Here is a 12,256-nt window from a genome sequence, read left to right as displayed (position 1 = left end):
GACTTGGAAAAGAGCCCAGTGGAGGACACTAGGATTGACTGGTCAAGGAAACTGGGATTAGGATGAGATGCCTGAGGGGGTGGAGACTGGGACTAAAAGCTTGTAACAGGAACAGGTTGGATGGGGGACAGGGCAGAAGAGGTCAGGCTTTAGGAAAACTGGGAGAAGAATCTTTGCCCACTGGAGTACACTCCCCTCTAGAGTCTGGAATGGAACTCAGGATTCCTGAATTTCACCATTCCTCTGCTGTCTGCAAATATCTGTGAAATCTGCTTGCAAATGGTGTGTCTCATTGACTTCTGTTGCAGGTCCAACTATAGAGGATGGCTTTTGTTGCTGTCAGATACTCCATTAGTTTAAGTAGCAGAGGTCTGTGCAGTGATTCTAAAGGTTCCAACCCTGCTGATGAGCCCTCTGAGTATCAATATGATGCCAGATGATGGAATTTGTGTATTCAGTCTGTTTTTTAAAAAAAACATAGTAAATACCATAAATACAGACTGGATTTCTGGAGACATATTGGCAATTGTTTTTAAAAAGTACAAAATCTGTCAAATGGTAGACAATCAAATTAATCGAAAATAATCCAGATAGGGAGTTATGGGTCTCAAACCATGCACCACAGAATTTTGTCCTTTATGGGTAAACCTTTCAGTCTTCAAAAGTTGTTTCGGATATTCAGCACGTCTTAGGAGGCTCTTGACAATTTACAGGATTGAACCCAAAGACAGTTTGTATCCTCGACATAATTTAAAGAACTTTACCATTCTACAGATTACCTCTATCTTTATCATTCTACAGATTACCATAAAATGCAAAATTTATAAATTATATTTCCCTAATAGAGTAGGAATTTCATTTAAAAGAACTCTATCAACCTCTTTTCCAGTTCATTAGTTGCAGTTCAAAATGATCTGGTTAAACAACAATTCAGTCAATCTAGCATCAGAGGGAGGAACATTTTTCTTCTCTTTCTTCTGAACCTCCAACAATTGCAACACTAAAACCGCTTCCAGACACATGGGATAATTCTTCATGGATTATCCTCTTAAAATGTAAACAAACCCAAATACAATGCAACCTGCCTGCCTCTAAACTTGATTGCAGTGTGTCCACCATGTTACAAAGTGACCAAGTCCCATCACAGCAATTTAACATGAACAGTTTGACAAAATGATGTATCTAACATCCCATACCAAAGTGATAGTAATAACCATTTGTATTTCCTGGGAGAGCTGAGATGTGCACTTAAATCAATAAACCACATCAGGGAAATGGTATATTCAGCTAAACATTCTCATGATGTTTTGAAACCCTGAGATATGTAGAATTCCCTTCACGTTTTTCACACATGACAAGAATTTGCTTTTAGCGAAACTTGGCAGCACGTATATCTTGATAAGGCAGTGAATACCTGGATTTAATTGTACCCTTAATTCCCTCCTATGCTTACAGAGTAAAATTCTCTCCTATTCAGAAGGCCAGCACAAGGTCTATACACAATTAAAGTCCCACTTAATCCCTCAAAATAGAGACTGCCCTCTATACTTAGGGTAGCTCAAAGCAGAGCAGAGTGGTTTTCAGTTGTCTCATGCTGACAAGAAGTTACCAGTTCCCTCTGTTGCTGAAAATGATGAAAAAGATCTAATTGCCCTCCTTCAGATGATTATGTATTAGACATCAGGAGATGCTATTACAGATTAAAAATTCAGGATGATAGCATGACTGCTGAGAGGAGTATTTAGAGATTCCAACTTTTTTCTTTTCCTTTTTATTTTCTTTTAACAGTTGGAAGTACCTCTCTATTTTTTAAGAAAAACAAGTTACTACTCATGCAGCTGCATATTATCCATAATTCTAAATTGTTTAGATTATCAGGTTCTTCAAAATCTACAGGGAAACACCATTAGTATCTTGTAGGCATTTCATCATTTCACACCTGCATTGAGGCTTGCAAGATCAATTCTCACCTTGTCATACTCTAAGGGAGAATAAAACTACCGTAACTTGGGATCTTGCTGTGGTATTAAATACTCTCACAGATGCTATCCACCGTTTTGAGACTATAGGCAGCTGCCTTAATATATCGTATAGTCAAAACAACTTTTCTACTAGCTATTACTAAACTTCTGTCAGAAGAGCAGTTGAATTAAACTGTCTGGCACAGAGTTACGTTTTCTTTCTGGCAAGAATTACATTGCCAGCAGTGGACACTGAGAACTGCTGGCACCAAAGGATTATTGCATTATTAGCAGGCACTTCATTCTTTATAATATTTAAAGATGATGTTACATTTAGACAATGTGCTTCCTTAAAGCGATTACAGGTTTCCACATCAATTTTGACATCTGCCTGGAAGTTTGCTGTCCCAAACCTCATAACTCAGAATCCAAAAGTCTCTACCACCTGCTTGACATTAAGAGAGCTCTGAAGGACTGTATTTAACAAACTGTTGTATTCCAAAAATCTCTCCAACAGTTCATATACTATCAGCAGAGAAAACGTGGCTGCTTATTACTACTCAGGCTTTATCAATCATGATTTCTATTAAGGAATCCTGTTTTCATCAAAGTAAATAATTGCTATTTCCTATTACTGCAGATTCTTCAAGAGGTGTAGCAGCCTACTTGGCTAAATGGGGGGGGGAAGCGGGATTATTTCTATACACAGCTACAGAGAGTAAGAATTTGTCCTGGACATTGCCAGCATTTTAAAACTTCTACGGTTTCCTTGTGAAAATATTTTTATTTTCCTTTAACTACTTTACAATCTTATCTTTATGCTTAGCCTTCAGAAGACTTCATGTGTGTTACTGAGGAAGTTTAAATGTTACTGTAGTAATGATTCCTTACTCTTTCGTAGTGTACCCTAGGTACATGCCACCCTTTCCACTCAAAGCTACTTGATCATGCTCACGTTATAGTCAGTGGCAAAACTCCCATTGATTTTTTTTTTAGTAAGATTAGGCTCTAATTGCTACTTCTTCCTAAGAAATTCAAGATGAAAGGGATACAGTAGTCTGGAAAGGTTGAGAGCCACTGCCCTAGAGGGAAGGGCTGATCCTTCTTTCTAGATTAGGAGCCCAAGTCTAGATATGTATAATTAAGTAATAGGAGTGGTGGTCCATAACCGGATTTCCTACATGCTAACGCAATACAAATAGTAAATGTTACCAATAACAACCAGCACAATTCAGCTTAGAGAGTTACAGAATATTATATTACCCCTGAATTTGGAGCATCCCAGGAGAGCTCCTATTATGGTGTAGAAGAAAATTTCTGAACTAAATGAGACTATTAAAATAGTTATATTGTTTACTCTAGACATTGCCCCAACTAGAGCTCAGATTTTTATTCTGAAAGAAACTTGAAAATTTTAAACAGAAACCAAGTGCTGGCTGCCCTCACTCCTTTTATTTAAATTTCCTAGGCTTTTTTAAAAAAATATACACACAGTAATGATGTGGCAGTATTTATAATTTCAGTTATTAATTATTCAAATCAGAAAGACATTATGGAAATTTTGGTAGCACTTGAAGCAAAGTAGAAGGAAGAAGGAAATTGGTGTGTAATTTCTCCTTAGATACGTTGGGCCAAATTCACCCCTGGCCTAACTACATTGAAGTCAGTTCCCAAGATCCTGAACAGCACTAAGCTCACACTTGGTGCAGCTGAGGAAAGAGAAACTGCCTTGGTGTAATTTAAAGCAGACTCCAGGCTGCTCTGAGTTATGCCAGCTGTAGCAGTTATATTAGTCTCCCAGGGTTCAGCCCCTCCTGACTGTGGCATACCCCCTTCTGTCCCATGTGCCAAGTTACAGGAGCAGGTGGTGTAAAGCTAGTTTTATGCCAACCAAAGATTCATCTGTCCCACAAGAATCCACCCTTATTTACTGAAGGTGGCTTTAAATGCCTTTTCGCTGCTGGAGCAGTGCAAAGGGCACTTAGCAACAAGGATCTGGCTTAATGGTTTTATATCAGAGAGAAAATGAACCTATCATGACTGATTTTGCAAGATAGTACTGATTATATAGAATAGGATTTTCAAAGGCATCTGATGCCCTTAAGTCATTTTAGAAAATCCCATCCATTTCTTATAGAACAGCAAAGACCAGAGAGAAACAGTTTAAGATGCACAAGAGTGTACGTGAAAAAGAAATATTAAAAATTTGTAAGTGAAAGTTTGAAATGAAAATTCCACATGAGCAATGGGATGAAGAAAAGGAACTATATCCTCTCAAGTGTGCCCTGTCATTCATGAGAGATGGGTGAGGGGAGGCAAAGGGGCATAGTCCCAAGGAATGTATTAGAGCAGCCATAGGGCTGCTCTAATATGTGCCAGCACTAGTGGGACCCCCAGTGCAATCTGGCAACACCTTGTTTTCTCTCTAGAATGTCCCCCTATGTTGGGAAGGCCATGAATGGATGACACTTAGCCATCTATGCCAGCTTTACACCAATCAGAGGTTCTCCTTGTATTGGAAATCCTAGCTGTTTGTCTAAGCTAGCTTTCCATCTGTTTTGAGCCAGTAAAGCATGGCCAAAGATTCTGACCCCAAATTTGCCTGATTTAATCCAAAGTAGCATGTCTAGTAGGAGATATGTCATCATCACCTCAAAAGGTAATGATCCTGCAGCGTGTACTCATAATGTTGACAACATGCCCTACTGATTATCTATAAAGAGAAGGGTAATAGAAACTAATGACAAAAAAGTAACTTAGTTTGGTTACTTAGCCTACTTTCAGTCCATAATGTTATGTTGAAAAGAGACTATTTAAAAATAACTGTATAATGAAACCAGTGTGTTTAACTGTCTATGTTACAGTGCCAGTTATGTATAAAACTCAGCTTCAAAAAATTTACCAATATCTAAGAAATAACATGTTTTTTTTTAAATTTCACATCTGATCAAATGGGAGTAAACAAATAAGTTATAAATAAACTTTTTTAATTCTCGTGTTTCATATTTGTTCTTAAAGAGATTTTTTGTCTTTTTAACTCAAAACTATTTATTTTTCCAGGACATTTCAGAATGGTTTTGGTGAGCTACTTCCATCAGATTTCTCCAAATCAAATATCAGTCACCCATTACACTGGCTATTTTGCCTAACACCATTTTGTCCTCCTTTACTTATGTGAGTATCTCTAGTTGATATAAATAAGAAAAAAAACAGGTAGTTAATACTAGTTAGATATTGCTGTGATTTTGTGTTGATAGTGTTCCTGGATAAATATTGTAGTTAAAATTCAGTTGAAACAATATATAAGCATTTTTTTGAATTTATTACAAGTTTTATCTGATGTAAAGTGTTCTGTTTAAACTTCCATGATCTATAAAAAAGGTCATGAGAAAGGCAGTGTATTATGTAGCTCTTTAGCAGTGTATTTATGTTATGTTAGATATCTGAATTATTTTCAGTATTTCATGTTTATGTTTCATAAAAATATAAATATACAATAGTTGACAATCATGTAATTCAGCACAGGTACAATTTTCATAGCATTTTAATTTAGGAGGAAATTAAAAGAGCTAGCTCAAAAAAGTAGGTGTGATATTTAAATAACCAATTGAAAAATATGCCAGTATTTTCCATTGCTTGGTTATATTTGATTTTTAGGGAACTTGCTACATGTTTAAAAGCAAATGAATAATTTCTCTTTCTGTTTCACTGCATATAATAACAAGTATCACAAGGCATATGTTACAAGCTGTTCTGTCATTCCCTTTCTAATTTTGGTCCCAACGTACTCACACACCATTGTCGATCCTCTCCCAGTCCTTGCTTCTTCCCCATACCCCCCTCCCAAGTTATTTTTGACTTCCAGCATTTTCTAAGGGACCTTCCCCTTAATTTTTCATAATTTAGATGTTTATATTTATTCTGAGAACATATATTTTCATATTTAAAAACAATAAAGAAAAGACAAAGGAATCTGGCTCCATTCTTAAAATAATTTATGCTAAAATGGAAGGGCCTGCTGCAGTGAAGACCACAGACAAGATCCTGAGCTTTGAGCCATTTTTGTGATCTCCTGATTCTGGGCCAGTTTCCACAATGTAACTTATGCCATGGATCACCAGGGTAAAAAGATGCCCTTTACACACCTTGTACTGCTTACAGGGAGAAGGGCAGTGTAGTGTAGCAGCTATTATTGTCTCTTACTCTACCCAAGGATTCTTCCTATGCAAGGAAGCCCCATTTCAGTCAGCAGCAAAACTCCCACTAACTGCAAGGGGGTCAGGATTTCACACATGGTCTTTAGGGCAGCTTTAGTCTGAGGAAGTGGCTTAAAGCTGCTCTGACACTACTAAGGACTTACATATTGCCACTGTGTGGGACAAAAATAATAAGAATATAAATGATGGGAGTCTATGCGCCACTCTGTACACTGAGGAAATGAATTCCGAGGTAGGCCAGCACAGGAAAATAGGAGGGAGATAAGAAGAGGGCAAATCCACCACAAGCAACATGACCAGTGTGTCCACCCAGAGACAATCCATATGACCAGACTCCAAAAACACTTAGTACTTGTCTTTGGCAACAGCATTTTCACCTATTCAGAAAATTCCCTAGATGCTACCTCAAAACAAATATTAATACTTATTATTATTATTATTATTATAATTTTGCCCTGTCTAAGCTGGTGGTGCTTCCATGAAAATGCAGAGTCCATACAACTGAAATGTTTATTAATTTCAGAAGTGATGTTCAGTATGATAGTATGCTGTGTTGCTTATGGTGAATCAGATCTATACTGGAGTTAGATATGAAAAAGTGAGAAATTGTGTTAATCTGATAGTAGTGTACTCAAACATCTTCTTGTTTTTAGAAGTAACCCATGGATGGAGGAAAGCTTGATATTTTAAAAATTCTAGATACATGTACACATTGATTTATACAATGTTTCTTTGACTTTTTACATTTTTTGTTTTTTTTAAATAAACATTGTTAACTTCTGTTTGTCTAATAAAAAAGTTTGAAGTTTGCACATTTATTTTTCATGTTAGATTCCAACAAAAATAACACATTTGTTTATCTAACTATTTAGTGACTCGTTTTAATGAATATTTATGTTCTTTTAGTGATTTGGTTTGATGGTTCAGAAATTGCTTTTTTATGGACCTATAACTCTACTATTGGCAAATCATCACTCTTCCCTTTTCTTCCATGATTACAAAACTGAAAATTTAAATGTCTGATATTTATATATAGTTTACCTTTTGTCTCTTTTTTTATGAGGCTAGTGTTATATTCACAGCTACATGAGCTAGGAGGATGAGAGAACATATGCGTCTCCATATGTCCAATACAAAAACTTCTCAGTGCATTTATTGGTGCTAGCTCAGTGGCTGTAGGGAATGTCTGCAACATTTTATTTTTCCTCTGAGTGAGTCACACCACTGTACATTTCAATTTGCAAGAGGCTTAAAGAGCCAAGAACTGGTGTATATAATATATTGCAACATGATAACTTCCCATCTGGTCAATGACAGACAAAGCTTTATTTCTACCCAGATATTCTAAAAATGGCTTTTAATTTATTATAAGTAATTTTAAATATTAATATTCATCTACCAACTGACCAAACACCTCACAGTCTCATATTTGGGGGGCAATGAAAAGCAGTGGTGGAACGGGTGCTGTACAAATATATGAAAGCCAGCCATAAAGGTAAACACAAATGAGGCTGGCCACTGTAATTTTACTGAATTTATAAAAATGTAGAGTTTACCCATAAGCCAGAATGCTAAATGTCATTGATATTATTGGTTTTTTTAATGTTTACCTTTCTTGTAACATAATTCCTGCTTTGTTGCTTGTATGCATGTCTTAAAGACCTGTTGTGTATATATAATATATAATGTATTTTAAGAATAGTTATTAAAAATGGAAAGGATTAATCCTGAAAATTTATTTTAATAGATGTAAAAAAATTCAAGGTTTTCTGTTTGCTGTAAATTGTATTAAGATTTGAATATGTGTGTATACATATTAGTTATATATAAATTACAAGTCTATACATACATATTTATTAATATACAGTGAACATAATTGTCAAGCGGTTGGGGTTTCTACATACACAACATACTTGACACAAACTCACAAAAGCATGAAAATGACAGGGAAGCCACCTAATAATATTTCTCCATCCACAGCCACATACCATCCCCACAATTACCATACACCGCAGAGAGTGCAATCATAACATTGTCCACTCACAATACCCCTTTACCAAACTACCCACTCACAATACTGTTCCTGGCAGATGTTTGGCATAATGGGGTTTTGGGCTGTGGGGGAGTTTGGTAAAGGGGGTTATGGGAGGCAGACTTACTGTACATGATCTGAGGCAAATAGGTTTTTGTGGTAACGGTAAGATGTGTGCTTGTGGGTTAAGGAGTAGAGGGAGTGTACTGTTATGTGGCTTAAGATATTACGGTGATGAGTACAGTATAAAAGCCGGTGTAGAATAGAATAGAACTTTTCATGTCCATGCTTTTTGTGGCTTTGTGACTGGTATACCATGTATGTAGTAACCCTGACTGAACAACAGAGGTTTTGGTGGATTCATTTCTAAGGAGTTTTAATGCTCAAATGAAGGTGTAGAGTTGAATGATGAGGCAGGAGAATGAAGGATGGGCAGTGGCAGACCCATGGAGGTAGAAGTGCAGCAACTGACAAAGATTTTTTTTCCATCAGCAAGTCTTCTAGGTTATGTGCGAGCTGCTGCCATAAATGGCACATAATATTTATGGTCAGCTGCTTATAAATCCTTCAACATTGCAGGATACAATCAGACAGAAAAGTGTAGTTCCTGGTAAGAAGATTTTATCTGATAGAGAAGGTTTTGTGTGTGCACTAGCACACAAAATTTATGCATGCATAGTTTTTGCACTGGTGCATAAGTAGTTAATGGGCTGGTGCATGTCACGTTTATGTTTATAAAGTTTACGTGCATAGTGAATAAACTTTCTCAATCATCAACCACTGGAGCATATGGTTTCGGCTCAAATGAGTAAGTGTAATGGCTAAAAATGATGCAAAATTGGTTTTTTTCAAAAGCACATTTTATGTAGGAAAATATGGGATTTTTTTGTTCTTTGTTAGATGTCAGTCAACAATGAAAGGGAAGACTACCAAGGACAAATTTTGTCCAGAACCCAATTTCAAAGACTTCCTTCTAAAAACTTATGATGAGAAATAAAATAAAATCTAAACAGAGCATTCAAAGGACATAAAAACTAACACTTTGTGGAATTGTATATCAAGACATTTACTTTAGAGAAAAGCAAGATTTTATGTTCATTCTAAGCCCATTTTAGAAATCTATCTTAACTATGGAGTCAATACTAAGAGCCTCCATAATGTAATAAAATATTAATGATAGAACCAGTCAATTACTGAAGAAAGAACATTTGTGATCATTCATTTGGATTCTAAATAGCTGTGTGATTCAGTCATATTTGTGCCTTTTTAAATTGCAATTTGTGAACATTCACATGAACAGGTCCACATTTACAGAAGAACTGGGTTTTCTAAAATGAAGTATATCAATGATCCTTGTGTCGATTAAGCGATCATTGTCAAAAGGACAACACCTTTGTCAGAGCTAAACAACTCTGACAGAAAAGGAGAAGGTTGTAATAATTGGCCCAACAAATTTACCCTAATTGTAGTGAAAGTGAAAGTTCATAAGAAGTCACAATAAGCTATAATAATAAATGTTAACAGAAAAAGGTGCAAAAGTGAGAGAGACTGAATTAGTCCAAACAAAAAGGCCTACTGATATAATTCAATGACTGTGTTGCCTCATGCTTGGTATGCAAGACTGTGTGAAACCAAAAATCAGTGAATCCAAATTGGTGTGTCAGAAATTAGGCCTAATTTGTGTCATAGAGTTTAACGCCAGAAGGGATCATCAGATCATCTAGCCTGACCTCCTGTTAGGGTGATCAGGTGTCTGGTTTTTGACTAGAACACCGGGTCAAAAATGGACCCTGGCGGTTCCAGTCAGCACCACTGACCGGGCTGTTAAAAGTGTGTGGGTGCAGGGCTGGCAGGCTCACTACTCAGCTCTGCACAGCTCCTGGGAAGCAGCTGGCATGTCTCTCTGGCTCCTAGGCAATAGGGGTGGCCAGGGGGGGCTCCACACACTGCCCCCCACCCCCGCAAGTGCCTGCTCCACAGCTCCCATTGGCCAGGAACTGGGTCTCAGAGAAGGGGCAAGGCAGGTGCGGGGCAAGGGTCTTTGTGTGCAATTAGAAAATTGGCAACCCTACGTCCTGTATATCACAAACCACCAGCACCACCCAGCACTCTCACAACAAACCCAACAACTAAAATTAGGTAAGTATTACAGCTCACAGGAGACTAGACTATTGGATGCTGCAGGCAGAGAATAGGAGAGACCGAGGTTCACCAGTGCCTGAGGCCCCCACAACAGCAGGGAAATAATTAAGTGAGATATCGCCAGATATTCCTACCAAGTGACCTGCATCCACATGTTGCAGAGGAAGGCGAAAAAACTCTCACTCACTGCCAGTCTGACCTATTCCTTCCTGGCCCCACATATAGCAATCAATTTGACCCTGAGCATGTGGGCAATATCAGACAGCCAAGCAATTGAGAGAGAGAATGCTCAGTGTCACTTTAGAGCTCTGGTCCACCCCGTCTCCAGCCATGATCATCTCTGATGCTTCAGAGGAAGGAGATTTTAAAAAATCCCAGAATATGTTGGAGGGTAGCAGGGGGAGAGAATCCATTCTTGACTCCTGCAGATGGCCAGCTGGAAACCTTGAAACATGAGCTTTTAGGAACATAAGACATAAATGGGAAGTGTGGTCCAGAGCTGTTGAACCCTGCAGCCCACCATCACAAGCAACCCTGTCACCCAATTGCACTCATAAATATGTCCAGTTCTCTTAAAACTAATTAAGTTGTTTGGCCCCACCACACTTATTGGGAGTCTGTTCCAGAACCTCATCACTCTGATATTTTGAAACCTTCTTCTGATTTCCAGCCTGAATTTGTTCATGGGCAGTTTATACACACTTGTCCTTGTGCCAGCATTGTCCTTTAGCTAAAATAGTTCTTTAACCTTCCTGGCATTTAGCCTCCAAATGTATTTATAGAGAGCAATCATATCCCCTCTCAGCCATCTTTTTGCTGACTAGAGAAGCCAAGCTCTTCCAGTCTCCTCTCAACAGATAGGCCCTGCAGTCCTCTGATCATCCTAGCAGCTCTTCTCTGCACCTGCTCCAGTTGAATTCATCTTTCAGGAAGATGGGTTGCCAGAATTTATCCTCAAATGAGATCTTACCAGTGCCTTGTACAATGGCATTAATATTTCTCTATCTCCACTGGAAATGCCACACCTAATACATGCTAGAATCACATTTGCCTTTTTCACAGCTGGATCACATTGGTGGCTCATAGTCATCCTATGATCAACCCACACATCTGCTCTTTCTCCTCCCCTGTTGCTTCCAACTGAAGAGCCTCCAGCTCATGCTGGAAATTCTTATTATTAAACCCTATGTGCATGGCCGTGCGTTTTGCACTATTGAATTTCATCCCATTTCCGTCACTCCAGTCTTCAAAGTCATCCAGGTCTTCCTGTATAATATTCTGATCCTCCTTTTTATTGAAAATGCCTCCCAACTTTTTGTCATCTACAAATTTCATTGCCATACTCCTACTTTTTGTGCTACAGTCATTCATAAAAATATTGAATAAGATTCGTTCCAAAATGGATCCTTGAGGAACTCCACTAGTAATCTCCCTCTGAGCTAATAATTCACATTTCAGCACAACCCGTTACATTTTTCTCTTTAGCCAGTTCCTTATCTTCTTTACAATGCTTGTATTGATCCCCATCTTCCTAGTTTAATTCATAATTTCCCAGCTGGCACCATCTCAAAAGCTTTGTGGAAGCCCAAGTATATTAAATCCATTGCACTTCCCTTATCTAAAAAATCAGTTATTTTCTGAAAAAAGGAAATCAGGTTAGTCTGGTATGATCTACTTTTGGTAAACCAGTTTTGCATTTCATCCCTTTTACCATTTATCTCTATTGATTTAATTATTCTTTCCTTCAGAATTTGTTCTAAAGCCTTGCATACCACTGAGGTCAGACTAAGGGTATGTCTACACAAAAATGTAAGTCCAGGTTTGAACCTGGACTGAAGCCTAACCCCCCCTTGTGTCCACACACCAATTGTGCTAACTTATGGTCCTAGGGTCATGCAGAGATG

General features: G+C 37.8%; 1 protein-coding gene across 1 annotated transcript in view; it reads left to right on the top strand.

Annotated features, from left to right (window-relative positions):
• Positions 1 to 12,256, top strand: part of KIAA0825 (KIAA0825 ortholog) — a 348,612-nt gene that overhangs the window by 113,625 nt on the left and 222,731 nt on the right. The window contains exon 11 of the mRNA XM_077817196.1: positions 5,022 to 5,135. Coding sequence (XP_077673322.1) covers positions 5,022 to 5,135 — 114 coding nt within the window. The remainder of the gene's footprint in view (positions 1 to 5,021; positions 5,136 to 12,256) is intronic.

This window comes from Eretmochelys imbricata, chromosome 5, assembly GCF_965152235.1.
Source record: "Eretmochelys imbricata isolate rEreImb1 chromosome 5, rEreImb1.hap1, whole genome shotgun sequence".
Taxonomy (NCBI): domain Eukaryota; kingdom Metazoa; phylum Chordata; order Testudines; family Cheloniidae; genus Eretmochelys; species Eretmochelys imbricata.
Note: the sequence above shows the minus strand (reverse complement) of the source record. Positions and strands in the feature narration are given on the sequence as shown.